General features: G+C 38.0%; 1 protein-coding gene across 2 annotated transcripts in view; it reads right to left on the reverse strand.

The window, feature by feature from the left end:
* Positions 1-19,382, reverse strand: part of KAT2B (lysine acetyltransferase 2B) — a 95,670-nt gene that overhangs the window by 28,733 nt on the left and 47,555 nt on the right. For both annotated transcript variants that reach the window (XM_045538085.1, XM_045538092.1), the window contains exons 4-8: positions 17,146-17,238; positions 15,467-15,648; positions 7,632-7,823; positions 4,494-4,600; positions 323-448 (exon numbers count right to left, since the gene is read on the reverse strand). In XM_045538085.1, the coding sequence (XP_045394041.1) occupies positions 323-448; positions 4,494-4,600; positions 7,632-7,823; positions 15,467-15,648; positions 17,146-17,238 (700 nt within the window). The remainder of the gene's footprint in view (positions 1-322; positions 449-4,493; positions 4,601-7,631; positions 7,824-15,466; positions 15,649-17,145; positions 17,239-19,382) is intronic.

Raw genomic sequence — 19,382 nt, forward strand, 5'->3', positions numbered from 1 at the left:
GCTACTTGGGAGGCTGAGGCAGGAGGATTGCTTCAGCCCAGGAGTTTGAGGTTGCTGTGATCTAGGCTGATACCACGGCACTCTAGCCCGGGCAACAGAGCAAGACTCTGTCTAAAAAAAAAAAAAGACTGCTTTTTGAGTTGGTTTGTTGCACAGCAATAACTAACAATACAGCCCAAAGCCTAATACAAAATAGTATCTAGCCATTAAAATTCTGGACAGGTACAATCTGTAGTTGGTCTATGTTTACCTTTGGCACTCCTCAGATAATTGAGCTCCTGGGGCCAGTCACAGCCTTCTCTTATCCACCCCAAGAGCTTACCTGGGTTTGCCTCAAGTCCAGAAGAGACTTTGCAGGCAGGACTGCTGCTCCCTCCATTTGGCTGCTCAAGGGAAGATGAGTTTGAATTGTATGAAACTGTCCCAGCCACAGGAGGCGGATTGATAACTGCCCCAAGAAAAGGGAAAGAAGGTATCAGATGACTCCTTTCTTAGGCAACGAGGAACCAAGTGTACACGAGACCATCCCATTCCTACCCAACACCACAAAGAAGTCATCTTTAAAATAAAAGGCACGAGGCATCAAGATAATAAAAACAGTAATGGATTATAACCCATTGAACAGAAGGATATCTAAGTTCATATTGATAAAATAGTAAATAAATAAATGGAGAGAAAGCAAAGCTCTTCCTTATAGAACACCAACAAGGAAGGGATTATGGAAGTTAGTTAAAAAAAAAAAATCACCATTTGGCAGCCACCATATGATAACTGATTCAGGGAAGATATTTGCACAGTCTCAAAATATCTCTCTATACAAGTACTTTTTTTCTCATTTTTTATTTCACAATATCAAGGGTCAAAAGTACTTCTTGATTACAAAAGGAAAAGTGGTAACACTACAGTGGAGAAAGCTGGTGAACGTGACCTCAAACAAGTGATCAAACGTAATACCAACAATAATGGGACAAGCCAACGTCATATGCCTCCTGATACAATGGAAAAATCGCCATAAACCACACTGTTGAGACAAGAGGCAAAAACAGAAGACAGCCTATGGATTAGACAATAATACTATACCAAGGTGAAATCTGCTGACTAATAACTACGCTGTTTTTTTCCTCAGCAAATCTATTCTTCAGAATATGCTGTTTCTATGTAAAAGAGTGTCCCTGTTCTTGGGAGAAGCCAATTGACATTAGCAAAGGGGCATGATGTTTATAACTTTCAACTAATTTAGGGGAAAATATATAATTTAGGGGGAAAAATACATATATATATACACACACACATATAGAGAGAGAGAGAGAAAGAAACGGGGGTAGGAAAGGGGTACTGATAAAAACAAGTATGGCAAAATGTTAACAATTGGTTTATACAGGATTTGTTTGTCCTATTCTTGTAACTTTTCTGTACATTTGGGAATATTTCCAAACAAAAAGTTTTGGTCTTTTTTTTTTAGAAAAGACCATTGTACAAAGTAGAATGCTGCTTTGCTAGTTGTGTTGCTGATTTGTACCTGATGAGGTGAGAGGGGATGAGGAATACAGACATTCTCAGGAACACTAGTCACGTACAGGACACAGCACGGCAGGACAGACACATGTCCCCAGAGAACATTCATCTAAATTTCAATGCAGCCACAGTTGTCTGCAAAGGACATTCCCAAAAGCAAAGAAGATGATGGAACATGTAAACCAAGCCACAGAGAGACACCAACTCACAGCTCTTCTAACTGAATAGCAACTGATATGTAAAGAATCAGAATATACCAAAGAGCCAGGCTCTTTGTTTTTTCTTCCAACATACAGGGCTTCTGAATTTCAAACCACACGGAAGTGATTCTGAACAAAGAGGAAGCTCTGGTGATTCAGAAGACAACTGAGTGAGTATCCTGCAGAACTTCAGAGCCATCATTATGAATGTCATTTATCACAGTCACATCAGTGTGCAGACATGCCAATTAAGTAGAAGATTACACTCTCCTTTCCCCAAAGAAAACACATTGCAACTACAACAGAACAAGAGAAAACAGCCCACTTCTGATGGCTTCAGGTAATACTAAAGTGTACCATCCAGTTTAAATGAGTGACAACTTTAGCCACAGAAATAAACACAGAATTTCCGTAGGGTGAGAGACAGCCTCTGCTTCTCCATCTTGTACTACGACAGGTAACAACGTGGCTGGAAGTTGAGCAGATTGGGAGGATTCTGAGCAGGCAAGGGTCAAGGGGAGTTTTCACACAGAGAGAAAACCTCTCCAGAGACCCTCCAGAAGAGAACTAAGTTGATCCTGCCGAATAGCTCAATGTCCTCCTGCCTAAAAAAAGATGCTGTTTTCTTCACTCATTCCTCCCACAAGCAAATGCTGCTTATTTGCCGTGCACACTGACAGTGTGATGCAGTGGTTAGAGCTCTGGCTCTTAATATAGTGCAGTAGTTGCGAATTAGATGGACCTGGGTGTAAACCCAACTCCATCATTTATGAGCTCTGATCTTGGGCAACTTGCTCCTCTCCAAGCTTCTATTTCCTTAAGTGTTTAAAGGGGATGATAACTTCAACTTCCCAGGGTTTATAAGACGGCTTAAAGATACAAAGCAAGCTTCTTAGCCAAGCACTTAATAAAAGTGTCAATGATTACTATTATTGTGGCAAAACCGGGCACGAGGAATTGCACTCGGGAAAAAATACACAGAAAAATGGGGCTAGGATAACATGAGATAAATATTGTGTGACATATCGGTTCTCAAATGATGCTGCATATTAAAATCACCTTCATATGCTTACATTTATAGCTTTTAAAAGTCCCAATGCCTAGACCACACCCCAGGCCAATAATCTCACACTCTCTAGGGATGGTATTTAGAAATCAGTGTATAGTGCATTTCAAATCTTCATGGGTGAATCATTGTGTGGCAATATTTAAGAACCAAGGATAGGATATAGTCAAGGCTCTATGAAAGTTTGAAAGAAGAGAGATCCAGTCCTTGCTAGAGGGCACATGAGGAAGTAGGAAAGAGTTTGTGGGAAAGATGTCATTTGAAAGCTAGCTACAGAGGGAGCAAGGCAGAGGATATGTCCAGTAACTACAGACAGTATGTCCAATAAATGCTAACTGCTCAGGTCTAGAGGAAGCAGGTAATATACACAGAGAGACCTTGAAGCATTACAGGTTTTGAACCAGAGAAACATGAAACTAAGACCTAAGGTAAAAAAAAAAAAAAAAAAAAGACACAAACACGTCTGACAACAAGAGTTCAAACAAAAAGAACTTGATACAAATAAGAATACCTCATTCCCTAAGTACTCTGGTTTGTAGAAATATCATTATATTTTCAACTAAACTTGGCCTCTAGATGAAACATTCTTTAAAAATCACCTCCTCAAATGCATTATGCTGAGCCAAAGTCATCAGACTCAAAAAGTTATATACTATATGATTCCACTCATATGACATTCTGAAAAAGGCAAAACTATAGGAACAAAAAACAGATCAGTGGTTGCCAGGGCTTGGAGTAGGGCAATGAATGACCTACAGAGGGGTACAAGGGAATTCGTCTGTAGCATCACAATTGTCCTATATTTTGATGGCAGCAACGGGTACCCAAGTGTATCTGTCAAAACTCACAGTACAACAAAAAGGGTGAATTTTACTGTATGTAAATGATACCTTGATTTTCCTTTTTAAAACAAGAATAAAATTTCCTTTGCAGGAGGCAATATTCACAAGCCCCCATGTTACACCTTGAGCTAAGCTCTACAAAAAACTCTTCACATCAAAATTCTGGATTCTTCTTTTCCCACAGCCAAATATAAATTGCTGCTTTGGCATTTCCTGCCAGACTTCTCCATCAAGTCTTCCTAGTGTCAAAGGCAGGATCACTGTGACTCCAGAAAACATCTGTCTTCCTTCCTCACGAAATGCCAACTGATGCCACTAGCTGAGTCAACCAATGGCAAAAATGCCCTGGCCCCACTGGGATGTATTTCACATCCTGAAGACTCAGGACTGCCCTCTTCCCCTTATTATCTCACCATTATCCTCGGCAGTAATCTGATGTACAGACATCAAAGATTAAGAGACCAGCCTCAGACTTCATTCCTGGGCACATCTAGCCATTGACAGAGACTATAAGAATCTGTAAAGACAGCCAGAATTTGACTACAGAGCTGAGCTGCCTGGTATTTTACACCTCCCATTAAAATGCAGTGTGCCAGCTAAGCAAATTCTAGGTTTTTTTTCTTTTTAACATTCGGTTTGCACCTGCACTCCTCATTAATAGAGACACAGTTAACAAGATTTTCATATACATCTGTTTTCTCCTCATTAATAGGGATGCAGATGCAAGATTTGCCAATGTGTTGGCTTTTTTGCTGGCTCCAGTCTTTAATTTCCTGACGAAAAACATAAATAAATACAGAGTGAGCTACAACTTAACACTTCAGGTTGGCCTTCCTGGTTGTTCTCTGATTTATGGAAAAAGAAACTTACCTGTTTGGATTCCTAGCTGGCTGGTTCTGGAAGAGGCTGAGAGGAAATCCTGATCCCAGATGGGAGAGTTTTGACTATAAACTTCTTCTTCTAACATGGACAGAAACCTAGACACAAGAATAAAAGCAATAGTACAATAAAAAAAAAACTAATATATTACTAAAGGGACAAAAGCCCTAATCATCTATGGCAATCATCTTAACATCAGTGTCTCACCTTCAACTCAGAAATATAATAGAGATTGATGATTCAAATGACGATTTAGTTGGGCAGCCCTGGTATATTCGAATACAAAAATGCATTTCCACAAAGTTATCCTCTTTTGATCCTGCATAGCTTGATACAACATAGGATACAAAGAGCATTACCTTGTGGAAATGCATTAGTCCTCCTCACTGAGTCTCAGAGCAAGATTTCAGCCTTCCATATGGCTGTCACTGTCATTACATCACAAAAGTTGCTAATATTTATTGAGTGCTTGCTTTGTGCCTATACACGCTAAGAACTTCTTATTGAATCCTCATATCAATGCTATGAGTCATATATTTTATTTTTATTTATCACACATGTATAGCTCTTACTCTATGATAGGCAATGTTGTAAGTGGTTGAAGTATATTAACTCATCTGATCTTCATAATTACCCTATGAGATAGGATCCATTACTATGTCCATCTTACAGATGAAAAAAACTAAGGCACAGAGAAGTTACATAACTGATCCAAATTCCCACAACTAATAAATGGCAGGATCAGGATTGGTACCAGTGATTAATTACTATGCTGACTTCCTGCCACATTATACACCAAATTGATCTCAAGTTTTGAGGGCTCATAGAAATCACCCAGAGATCTCATTAGAAATACAGATCTAAGTCCCACCTAGGCTTACTGCACTAAAAGCACTAAAAGTAGTTCAGAGTAGTGAGGCTGTGGGTGGTCTTTTTCTTCTTTGTTTTTCTCTGAACCAGTTTCTTCAACATGTGTATTTATCACCTTCATAATAGAATGAAATACAGATACTGAACTTTTAAAAAAGTAAATAGGTGGATGGGGGAAAGGCACAAGTTAAACCCAAGTGGAAGCAAAGGTAGCATATATGAAGAATGGGAAGATAAGGATATAAGCTCTGAAAATACATCTGAAAATCGCAGAGACCTCGCTGGGTGCTGGTCCCAGCTCTCACGCTGAAATGGTGCCCAAGACTCAAATAAGACCTCAGGCTTCAGTACGTGTGATGCTGCTGCCAAAACTGGAGGTATAAATCCCCAGCAGCCCCAAATGTTGTCATATTCAATGAAAAGGGATTTAAAAGGAGAAGTGGGTGGTAGTTTCACCCCACCATTAGTAATACAGAAGAAAAGAAAGCAGCACTGATTTTTTAGCTCAACAGCATATGCATGCCAGAACTATGGGCTGAAGGAACAAAACACACTATAATTAGCAAATATATCTGCAAGCAGTAAAATGAATTTGCTATGGAAAAAAAATTGTTACTATACAAAGTAATTAAAATTTCTCTTTAAGCACTATAACAGGTGTGTGTGTGTTAGAAAAGGAGGGACACTCTGTGTCTCTTGTTCCTTGACTCAGAGACAGAATGACAGCTATCAGCCCAAAACATAAAATGTTACTTCTGTGGCAAGTGTAGTAGAGAAATAAGTATGAAAATTGCTTTTATCTTTAAGGAAAGGAGTTTAGACCAGCTAAAAGGCAGCCACTGAAATACATGAGCATGCCCAGAATTCATAACCCCTCTTAGGGGCAATATCCAGCTGCAGTTGAAGTGCTTCAGAATCTTCCTCCATGGGGGACACCAACATTTTCATGTCATGCTGCAGTCTCGTGCGCTTCTTCTCTTAAGAAAAATTCGACAATCAGGATGCTAAAATATATGTGCAAATATTGAGTGTTCAGCTAAAGCCCCTCAGAATTACCCATGACATCCTCTATCTCAAGTTTAAGACTTGGGTTAAACTGACAGGGAATTGTCAGTCAAATTTATCAGAAAACCATTTTGGTGGTGGTTGTTGTTTCGGACCTCACTTATTTTAAAGGATTAAAATATCTCTACTGAGATACAAATTAGGAAATTTAGTAATAGTATCTTAATAATAAAAATCTAATTTCTCAAATAAAACTGGGTTTCATTAATCTTTGATCAAGAATATAATATCTCCTCTCAAATTCTATTCTCTACATCAGCAGATGTCAACGGGGTGGGGAGGGAAGGCTATAGCATACCTAGAACGCATATTCAAATTATACCTCCCCCACCAATGCTGATCTAGGCAGAATAACAATCACAAAGAGAACTGTCTCCTTCATGTCTTGCAGTCATTGCTCCATGACAAGTCGTCAACTGCACTCGCAGCCCCTCGCTCTAGAATCCAACCGCTTAGCTTACATTTTTGATGCTTAGCATTAAAAATACATTTCCAAGGCCAATGGTGCCACACTGCAATTTTCTATTGCTTTGACACATTTCCTTCGTTTGAAAATATTTAAATGATTATTTATGTCTTGGAGATCTGGCAGGTACAAGCAACATGGGGCACAAGAGTATGTATTTTCTACAACAACCTGAGTACAGAAGTCCAAAGATCATGCTGAAGGAGTCCTCTATTCCTGTCCAGCCCTGCTCTTGCAGTCTAGTTTCCACAGATTGCGGGGGTTAGTATACTATAACTGAGGCAGGGGGTGATTCACCAGTGCTTAGAAAGAGTTGGAGAACCAGAATGGAAAAAAAAAAATCCTGCCACTTGAGTTCTCTTGCACCACTTCTGAGTGGCTGGAAACTGCATCTACACATTCTCCCTCGTCCTCTCCAGCTTCCTAGTGGCTGAATACACAAAACAAAACACTGCCCCATTCTATGAGACTCAGAGACAATGACCCAGGTAGGACGAGGTGGGGCTGAGGGAGCAGTGACCGCAGTCTGCACAAACTCAAGCTAATGAATGGACTGGAAAATAGCCAAGAAGATTCACAAAGGAAACTGAAGGTCCTTTCTCCCTTCTCCCTAGGATGCTTTTCCTATCATTCCTGAGCTTGTTACTTATGCAGGTTTTGGCAATGTATTCAGCAACCCAACCGCAAGACCTGGCATTAAAGAAAGACCAGCAAGAACTCTTCCTTACTTTGGGAAATGGGTGAGGATTAGAGTTCGTTTCTCAAGAGGCAGTTTGTCCTTTTCTTGTCTTGCTTGTTCCAGGAGTTGTCTCCTCATAACAGTGAAGACCGACCGAAGTAATGTTCTCCCAAATACCTGTGTGGTTTCGTACCGAGGTAGACTGTCACAGAACTGTGGCACATTGCAATAACACAGCCACCTGAGCAAGAGAAGACAAGCACAATCAATAACCCATAAATCCCAAAGTCTTCTGAAATATCCAATTATAGTTACTCTCATACTATTAACCACAGAAGCAGCAGCTAGGCCTACAATGACAAGAGACAATATCAGTACTAGCAAGTGAAACTGGAGAATCGCCCTTATGCCACCACTTAGGTCCAATTCTGTCAAAATATTCCTACTCTGCAGCATCATGCAGTGAGTCCTAGAGTCAAACAGTCCTGGGATCAAATCCCTGCTTTGCCACTTAACTGGCTGCATGACTTAGGACATTTAATTATGCTATTCAGACTCCATTTCCTTCCCTGTAAAATGGAGACAACAATAATACCTACTTCACGGGTTCTTGTGAGCATTAAATGAGGTATTGTACATTAAGTGCGTGGTGTAATTCAAGTTTCTGGCACATAAGTGGTAATTTAAATAAAAGAAAAAATTAAAGGGGAAGCTGAGGAAGTCCCTTCTGTGAAAGAATCAGAATTCACCACCACCTAGTCTTCTGAGTAAAATTTAAGGTTTCTTTAAAATGCCTATGCAGCACTCACATATCACCGAAGCTTTGGTGGGAAGATAAAGATCTTCAAGACTGTTCAAAACTCAGTCAAAATGCAGGAAGTAATAAGCTTCCACCATCTGTCGCCTAGGTGCACTTTTCAATGACTCAGATTCCAAGTCAAAAATATACTTCAGCATTGCACAAGGCTGGAGGAGGACCCAGATCAGAGGAAACCAGGAGTTTTCTTGAGATCTGACCACAGTTCTAGGGTACATTGGCTATATAGGTCATCTAACTTAGAAAGCACGTTCAGCCAACAGAGGGTAGAGAGTGAAAGTCTATTCAAAAAGAACCCTCTTTCTTTTTGGTCTCCCAGAGAGTCAAGATCCGAAATTCCCAAGATCCAGCAACATGAACATAATACTGGGAGTCATGGAAGACAGTACCAAACCAGGAAAAGATCACAACACGTTATTTCACAGATTCTTATTCCTTGGCAGCAGATCCAAATCATCCTCTTGTAGGACAGGACTGCTTTCCAAAAGTTAAAATTTCTCCTCCCACCACTGCTAACAGCATTTTCTGCAATGACAGAAATTGTCTATTCTTGGACAAATGGTAGCCACTAGCCACATGTGGCTATTGAGCACTTGAAATGTGGACAGGTAAGCCAAGAAACTAAATTTTACTTAATTTTTGTTTTAATAACCATATATGGTTAGTGGCTATTCTATTGGACAGTGCTGGTCAATACAGATCTCCAGGATAGATTAAGTGAAAACGCAATGTACAGGAAGTGTAGACCACTGTAGATAGTATGTTGCTTTTTGTGAATGAAAGAAAGAGAAATAAAAATATAGACAGTTAAAAATTCTCCTATGTGCTTTCCTATTCTCCCTTAAAGTGAGAGGAAGCTCTCTAATGTGCCCAAGCTGCTATAGGAAGCTCCCAATAAACTATGAGCCCCTTAATGAAGAGTGGAATAATATTAATTTACTCATACCTATTGATTTATTTTTTTAATCTTATTCTGTATTACATCACATTTCCTCTGTGTATGTGTTGGTGATGGAGGTAGTGGTGGTTGTAGGGGTGCTTCACCTTTGGGGAAGAAAACTTTCATTGGTGTTAATTCATCTGCCTAGATTTAAAATCTTAAAACCCTGGTACTATTCCTATTCCTTCTTTCAACTTTTTTCTCTTAATAATTTATACCTAAATGTCATCTTATGTTTACAATACGGAAATGGGCATGGTGAGTGCTGTGTCTTGTCTGAAACAGTTATCTTGGCAGCAGAAAAAACTAGAAAGGGCATTTATTTTGCAATTCACAAAGGTGCTTCATATAGAAATCCATCACCTCCTAAGCCAATCTTTGCTGGATGTTAGTCTGTGGCCACTTAATTTACTTAAAAGAATATTTGGGTCTCAGGGGAGGTCAACTCTCAAATAACTAATTATGAAACAATAAATGTAAAAAGTTAAATAAATAGTCACAAACCTTAAAAATTAGAAGTTTAGTGTCATGAGACTTTGGCTATCAAAAGACTATTTGTAAGACTTAATATAGTTATGTGTTGCTTAACGATGGGGATGTGTTCTGAGAAATGTGTGGTTAGGCTATTTCGTCATTGTGGGAACATCACAAAGTGTTCTTACACAAACCTAAATGGCACAGCCTACTACACGCCTAGGCTTCATAGCCTACTGCTCCTAGGCTACAAACCTCACGTTACTATACTGAATACTGTAGGAAATTACAACACAATGGCAAGTATTTTTGTATCTAAACATATCTACACATACAAAGGTACAACAAAAATATGGTATTATAATCTTATGGGAACACTGTCATATATGTGGTCTGTGGTTGACAGAGACACTGTTATGTGAAGCATGACTGTTTTAAAAACAGTGCTGTCCAATAAAACTTTCTTTTTTTTTTTTTTTGGTTGAAGACACAGTCTCACTCTGTCATTCAGGCTAGAGTGCAGTGGCATCATCATAGCTCACAGCAACCTCAAACTCCTGGGCTCAAGCGATCCTCCTGCCTCAGTCTCCCAAGTAGCTGGGACTACGGGGGCACGTGACCACACCTGGCTAATTTTTTCTATTTTTAGTAGAGACGCGGTCTCGCGCTTGTTTAGGCTAGTCTCAAACTGCTGACCTCAAGTGATCCTCCCGCCTCGGCCTGCTAGAGTGCTAGGATGATAGGTGTGAGCCACCGTGCCTGGCCTGTCCAATAAAACTTTCAGTGATGATGCGGCTATTCTATATCTATGCTGTCTAATACAGTAGCCACCAGCCATAGGTAACTACGGAGCATTTAAAATGTGACTAGTACAACTGAGGAGTTTGATTTTTTTATTTAATCAATTTCAATTTTACTTTTACATGGAAACAGTATAAAATAGTTTTCCATTAAACATAATTTTATTGTTTTGGGAGGTCTCCATTTAGCTTTAATTGTTTCAAATTTAGCCACTGAATTAAGATGTACTGTAAGTGTAAAATACACACTGGATTCAGAAGACATAGTACAAAAAAAGAAAGTAAAAATGCATCCTTAATAATTGCTCACATTGATTACATGGTGAGATGATAATATTTTCTATATATTGGGTAAAATAAAATGTTATTAAAATTAATTTCCTGGTTTTTTTTAATGTAGCTACTAGAAAATTTAAAACGACATATGTGGCTTGCATTTGTGGCTCATATTATGTGTCTATTAGGCAGTGCTGCTTTAGAGTCTAAAGACCATTTCCATCAGATGTTGGAAGAGCAGTCCACAGATATCTGAGACTCTAAGACTGATGTTATTTCTACTACAGAGATGACAGGTTATAAATATTATCATAAAATCCTATTCAAAAGTGCTTAACAGGTCACTCAATCTTCCGAGGGTAGAGGAGACAGTATAGATAGTTATTATGCAGTAAAATTTTTCAAATAATGGGTTCCCATTCATTTCCTCTAAGAATCATTTTATAGACCTTGATTTATGCTTTTTTTAGCTTTCTTTTGTTTTTACTTCCAAGATGAATCTTATTTTATAATCTGCAAAGTGCACAACAGATAAGACAAGGAAACTGAGTCAACTTGTGGTTTTTGTTTTCTTTCTTTTTGGGGTGTTGTTTTAATAAATTGACATGGTCATTGCATGTAGTGACACAGAAAGAGGGAAATGGGCATCCATGGGCACATACATTACTCTAAAGATTTAACTCTAGGAAAGATTTTACCTAAATGACTGATTTCAGATCTCCAAAAAGAAATAAAATGATAGTTCATTCATTTTTGTATGTCTAATAGAGATGGCATTTGTATGGTATTTATTGTTTAAATAACTCTCTCATACTTTTTACATCATCATCATGATTTGCACTCTCCTTGCTTTCTTTAAAACATGAATAGAATTGACAAATATGAATGCAGAAGGCCATGTCATCCTATTTATCTGGTGGACTGAAAATCCTGAAGTTTTCAGGAATTATCTGACATCTTCTAGTTCATGGGAACTAAAGGCCTGTGAACTATTAGAGTCCAAACTTAAAACTAGATCTCCTGTCTCCTAGTCTACTGTTCTTTCCATGCTTCCTGATAAATTCTATCTTAGACTCATATCCCTAATTATGAATGCTTAGTACACACAGGGACAGGCTGTACTTCACAGAACAATGGCTTCATAAAACCAGTTTCCCAAAATCAAGTTGGTTCTAACTTGCTCTCCCCAATGTGGGAGTAACTATTAACCTTCAGAAGTTCTGCCCAACTCAAAGTCTAAGACTAATTATTTGCCACTTTCCTTTAGCAGGTTCTCCTGGTCAGATGTATTTTAAGAAGTCATATTCCCCTGACATTTTCTTTTCAGGTATTTCTTCATGGAATTATATTAGTGCACCATCATGAAATTTAGAGAATTTCAAACGTTTGCCCAGATTTTTTTCTAAAACCACAGTGATTTCTGGGAGTATCTATAATACATAGTTAATATATACTAATAAGAATATTTATGTTTTTCCTTTATTCAGAACAGACAGAATAAGTAACTTAAGCAGTTCTACTGTTCAATCTGCTTTTAATTTTTTCTCGGATAAATCTCCACTAGTCAGCTCTGTAATGATCACAATCATTTTCTGAGTCCAGTCTTTTCCACAGAGGATCCTGTTTAATCCCATTTTCATGCTGATGACGTGCTCCAGAAGTTTTCGGTCCCTTTGTTCTAATTGCTACGGTAACTGCTGTAAATTATAAGCTGAACCAGCATTATAGGCTGTGAGGTTCTCTTACAGCAACATCAAGATAAAGCCTGCTGGTGCCTGCAGCCTGTAATATTACCCATTTTTAGGACGATTAGTATCAGTGAGACATCATGCTGTGTGGTGTGTGGTTTTTAAATTCCCCAAAGTAGTCGTGGCAGTGAGGTTTTATTCTGAAACAATTACCGATTCTCCTAATTTTCACAGGTTGTTCCTCTTTATTCCCTTTCCTCATCAACATGGCATGATGGGGAAGCGGGAGAGGTGGGTGTCGTCTGCCTTCATTTCCTTATTTATTATTAACAGAGGTGCTTGGTCTACATTCCACTGAGAAATCGGCAGGTTTCACAACTGATCAGAGCATATTCCTTTCAGTTTCTCCCAGCGGGTTTCTCTTAACCATTGTCTGACTCCACTTTTCGCCTCAGGGCTGGCTCAGGATGCTGGACTATAAAGGAGGACTCTTCTGCTGTCTTTCTGTTCCCTGTTATCTTAGTTTCTTTTTTTTTTTTTTTTTTTAAATGTCTCTAACGATGTTGGTTTTTTTTTTTTATTTCAGCATATTATGGGGGTACAAAAGTTTAGGTTATGTATATTTTTCTAAAGTGATATTCAAATAATTACACTCTCATTCAACTGTATGTTTAAGGCTCTACATTAACAGCCCCGTGCTGGCAGCGACTGAATTTTAGAGAACATGTACCTCCTATGTGCTAGACACTACACACAAACCACCCATGGGATACCCACAACACTCATGAGACTTGGACAGAGGAAGAGACTGAAGGTCAGGGAGGTACAGTGACTGGTTTAAAGTTCACAAAGGTAAGGAGAGATGGAGCCATAATCCAAAGCCAGCACTCATTCGAAGTCCAATTTCTATTTTTACTGCTTCTTAAGTATTTATAAGAGTCGCCCATTTCTTGGTAACTGCCAAACGCTGCCTCATATTGTTATTCTGTTTTCTAAAATATAGTAATGTCTCCCAAGCTGCTTCACAGTTAATTCTCCTTTGTCTTGATCAAACATTATTTTCTCTGTTAGAGTGCCAAGTACATTCAGAGTTTGGCTTTGACAAATATTCACCTTCATCAAAAATTCACAAATGGGGTTAAAAGATATATATTTTTGAGAGATTTATTATCTCAACTCTTATTATAAACAAGAGTTACAATAATATACAACTATTTTTTCTTTCTTTTTGTTTTTTATAGAGACAGGGTCTCCCTATGTTACTTAGGCTGGAGTGCAGTGGCTATTCACAGGTGCGATCATAACGCACTGCAGCCTTGAACTGCCACCTAAAGCAATCATCCCACTCAACCTTCTGAGTAGCTGGGACTACAGGAATGCACTATTGTGCCCAGCTTAGAACGGTTAATGTAAAACCCTGAAATGAAGGTTGTAGAAATAAAGATATGATTAAAAAATTTTTTTTGAAGAAATCTGCAATTCCTATAAATGCCAAGTTTTAAGGGGAAAATACTTAATAACTCAAATTGTATATATTGTAAAAGTAGGGAGAAAGAAGGGGAGTAGAAGTGTTACTCATGAATTCAAGTAAATGACAGAGAGGGAAGCTTATTTTAAATTATTCCCATTTCTCCATGTCATCTACTATTACAGAAAATAACCAAGGCACAAGTGGTCTGGACACTGCCTACTTCAAATTAGAAAAAAACAAATATATATATACACATATATATATGCATACATATATATATATATATATAAATATATATACTAAAGCTCCATAATATTTCCGGAAACAAGCTTGATGTGCCTCTAAAATAAAAATAGAGAAAAGTTACAAAAAAGTGAATAGAATATATGATCCAAGTCACTCTCTTACAAATGAGATAGGTCATTATATTTTGTGTGCCCATGTTTAAGATTTGTAAGGCCAATTCTATTATTCTGCAGTTTATAAGCAGTAAAAATAAATCCCTACTTTAGAAAAAAATATATGTTCAGTCCAAGAATATTTGAGGAATCTGAATGTCCTCCAATAGGGAAATGGTTAGGTAAATTATGGTACATCAACTCAATGGACTATAATGGGACCCGTGAAATGTTTGATATGATGTTACGGTGGGGGGTGGGAGGTACCACAAGACTACAAAATTCTGTATTTTCTGTCGTTATAGTTAATGTAAAATTTTATTTAAAGGAACAAAAACTGGAAGATAATACATATAATGATAACAGTTCTGTCATGGTGCTAGAATAAGGCTAATCTTTCCTTCATTAAAATAATTCTTTAACCCAATTATTATAATGGTCATTGCATTTTTTAAGCGATGGCTCTATGTATTAATTCCAAAGTTATAATACAGTCGTCTAGTCAGAGATATTCAATAGAAATACAATGCAAGTCACGTATATATTTTAAATTTTCTAGTAGCCAATTGAAAAAGTAAAAAGAAACAGGTAGAATTAATATATTTTACTTGATCCAACAATCCAAAGTACTATCGTTTCTACATGTAATCAATGTTAAAAAAAAACTATTAATGAGCTATTTTAAACTCTTTTTTGGTACAATATTAGAAATCTCAATTCAAACTAGCCACATTTCAAATGCTCAACAGCCACCTGTGGATAGTGACTATCATACTGGACAGTATAAGTCTAAATGATTAAGAACCTTTATCCCCCCCAAATATTAAGAACCTTTATCCCCCCAAATATTATAATATTAATGAAAAGTAGAAGTTTGCAAGTTAAATTATAAAGACATTCTCTCTGAATTGATGGAGTCATCATAATAACTGGGCAACCTTCTTGCAGAGTCAAGTAGCAATTTTTATGTCTGTAACATGCTCTATGGGACCGCAGGGAAAATACTCATCATCTGATTACCTTGTGTAGTTCTCTTTGTATCCAGAAATATCATCATTGGGAGATCGCAGTCGTCGCTGAGATGGTGCCTCCAGATGCCAATAGTTGATGCGGTTTAGGAACATTTTTGCCAACTCAACTATTGTTTGCCTTTCTTTTGATGGCAGGTGACTAAATTTGTACTGTACAAAGTTATTCACACCCTTAAAAGGAGGGAAGGCAATTTATTCAGGCAGCTATGCAATCATACTAATTCTGAACACCCACACAGCCAGTACCAATCGTGGTTATTAGCCAAAGAACAGACATTTCGCTATTCACAAAAATCTCTTCTATTTCCCTAAAAGACAACAGCAATGCCCAGAGGGAATCTTGCCTCAGATCACAGTGGATGAAAAGTAACAAGACAGAGAGGCTGTGAGTTGTGATTCTATGCCTGCTGCAATCCTGAAGCATTAAAGAGAAAATAAAAATCATGAACTAAAAAGGTCAAAACCTCTTAAACAATAAAATATGACTGTTTTGCGGAATAAGTCTTGCTTCACTATCAGCACAGAAGCTCACATATAATGGGGTTCTTGGATAAATATTATGTTTTTACATTACAATTAATCAGAAGGCTGCTAGCATGCCTTCCACTGAACCAAACCATTAAAATTTAAACCCTGTACTATCACTCTTTTGGTTTCAGCAAGCTTACAAAAAAAAAGTCATTCATAATTATGTGCTTTTTTAAAAAGCTGTGGATTAATTTAACCTTTCTAGAGAACACTCCCATTTCATCTAATTTCAAATAAAAAATAACAATGTATTCTCTTTTTTTTTTTTTTAGTTGTCCAGCTAATTTCTTTCCATTTTTAGTAGAGACGGGAGTCTCACTCTTGCTCAGGCTGGTCTCGAACTCCTGAGCTCAAACGATCCACCCACCTTGGCCTCCCAGAGTGCTAGGATTACGCCACGCCTGGCAGGATTCTTATTTAATAGAGTTTGGAAGCAAAATAAAATTTATTCTATTGAAAAATTACTGATAAAAATACATTTATTTGTAAATACTCTGGTATTATGTCTTCTGTAGTTACTCTCATCAAGAAATTCAGTCCCAAGTGTTTTTATTTAGCCAAACAATAAAAAACTAAAAACTGATGCTGATGAAATATACTGACAACACCTAACAGAAAAAGTCTACACATTTTAACAGATTCCCTGAGTAAAACGGCTTCTTTCCAGGAATCATAATGTAGCAGGAAGTCAATTTCTGGGTACAAAATCTCATTTCTTTTTTGCTTTTTTTGCTTGACTTACAATGTTTTTTTCACATTGCTACTGAATTCCCTCACCTCAAAAGGCTTTCTCAGACAATGCCAAACAAAAGGACAAAGACTTAATTTTAAAATATCAACAACAAGAAAAAACACATTTCATGTGTTCTTACGAACTACATGTTCTATTTAACTTCTTTCTTCCCAAAACACACAGTGAATTCTGAGTACACAAGAAGCCTAAAAGACAAAAACTAGATCATTTATTAAATTAGGTATGCATTTTTGATCCAAAGGGTCCAAGACAATTTCTGCAGACTTCATGAACATCTCTGAGCCAGGTACGGAGGATAGAAGAAGTGTATAGAGGTATGGAAGGGAGATTAAAAGATTTCTCCAGCCTTAAGCCAATGAAAAAAGGGCTTCTTTTTATCTTTTTACCTGTTCAATACTAGGTTTTTCAAATGGAGGTTTCTTCTCCAAAGAGCCTTCAACCACAGGTTTTCCTCTTTGTAAAATAGACTTTCTCAAGAGCTGCAAAGAAATCATTAAAAAAAAAAACAAAAACTTAGTCAATATCTCTGTCTCTGTTTCTATTTCTCTCTCTCTCTCTCTCTCTCTCTCACACACACACACACACACACACAGAGCCTATTAAGGGAAGTCATCATATTCTATTTATCTTAACTATATGTAAGCAAATTCTTAAATCAATAAAACAGGCAACTATCAGGTAATCTAAATTTACCTTCATGCCCATAACCAGAACTATGAGGAACTTGACATTTTTCATATTCTGGGCAACCTAGACCACCCACAAGTGACCAACAAACACCACTATCCCAACTCACTTTCCCCTTTTCCCCCGTTTCTGGATTCCCACTGACCCAGAGGCCTGGTGTACAACCCTGCATGCTTGACACATGCCCATTCAGGCCACTGCAGGTGTGCTAAAGCTCTGGAGGAGGCTCTTAATTTAAACACCTGAAAGGGCCAGGCACAGTGGCTCACGCCTGTGATCCTAGCACTCTGGGAGGCCGAGGCAGGAGGATCGCTCCAGGTCAGGAGGTCAAGACCAGCCTGAGCAAGAGCAAGACCCCGTCTCTACTAAAAAATGAAGAAATTAACCGGACAATTAAAAATATATAGAAAAAAATTAGCCGGGCATGGTGGCATATGCCTGGAGTCCCAGCTTCTTGGGAGGCTGAGGCAGTAGGATCATTTGAGCCCAGGAGTTTGAGGTTGCTGTGAGCTAGGCTGACGCCACGGCACTCTAGCCCGGGCAACAGAGATTCTGTCTCAAAAAAAAATAAGTAAACACCTGAAAGGCTGAGATCCACAAATGAGGCCAGGGGACAGGAGCTGTCTATAGCAGCTGCATGTCATATGCATAATCTAGGGCATGGGCTCTCTGGGAAGGAAGTCTGCAGGGCTCTCAATTGGCAACTTTCACTGTTGCGGTCTTTTTTCATTTCCCCTCCATCCGTAGAATGCAGGCCAAGTGTTCTGGCATTTCAATGCCCACAAAACAAAACACTGCTCTTAATTCCTGCCACTGGTATTTAAAGCCCTCATTGAGTAAACATTAGAGAAAAAGGGAAATAGACAGCCACTTACCAAGAACAAAGTTGAAAAAAAATTTGATATTGAAACTCTTTACCTTGAACCCTTGATTGAATCTTCTGTGAGTTTCCCTGTGGGCCAGTTATGACATGGCCACGCATTTATTTAAGTTTCATCTTTCCCTTTTTTCTCCACTGACTGCCTTTTCAACAGAAACAAACTCTAGCAATTATTCTCTTGGAAGTTAATGGAAATGGATGAACCACCAAGGCTGAAGATGACCATGTGTTACCAACGAGCTGTCTCTTAAAAGGACCTCAATTCCTTCCAGGGGTGCCATAAAAAGTATAAGTATAAAGCATTTGTTAATTCTTTCCCTGTATTATGCCCACTTTTACAAAAATTAATTTGCAATAAAGATATGTCATTGTATATGTTCCTAAGAATATATAAAGATTGATCTTAAAATTTAAACACAAATAATTCTGATTGACTATGTCCCCCTCCCCAAGTTAAAACAAGACCATCTGGGAACTTGGTCCATTGGAGGTTTCAATTTGGAGGTCAACTAATACAGTGGAGAGATGGCAAACCTCGGTTTCTTCATCTATAAAATGGAGGAGCTGGGATAAAAAAAAATATTAATAACAGCAAGCATTTGCATCCCTACTTTTGCCAGAGACTCTTCGTAGTTCTTACATGTATTGTCTCATTTACTACTCAGAACAACCTTTGAGGCAGGTGCTACTATTGTCTGTAATTTATAGATGAGGAAACCAAGACAGAATAACTTGCCCAAGGTCACATTTATTAAGTGATGGAGCCAGGTTTTAAACCCAGGTATTTGGGCTCTAGAGCCACATTTGTAGGCACTAAGAGATACTTCAGCTTTTAGGAAGCAGTTTTTCATTGGGATTATTTTCAACATCTAAGACAAATTTTTTTCTATGTTACTTAAATATATAACACACTTTTAATTATTGATATATATCAGACGTAGGAACTGCCTTTCAAAAACTAAGGAATAGATCATTTATAACTCATTTGCCCAAAGGATAATTTTGGGGGGGATTAGCGGGGAGAGTGGTGAATATTTTGAATTGTGTTTTCACAAG

Source organism: Lemur catta, chromosome 1 (genome assembly GCF_020740605.2).
Source record: "Lemur catta isolate mLemCat1 chromosome 1, mLemCat1.pri, whole genome shotgun sequence".
NCBI lineage: Eukaryota > Metazoa > Chordata > Mammalia > Primates > Lemuridae > Lemur > Lemur catta.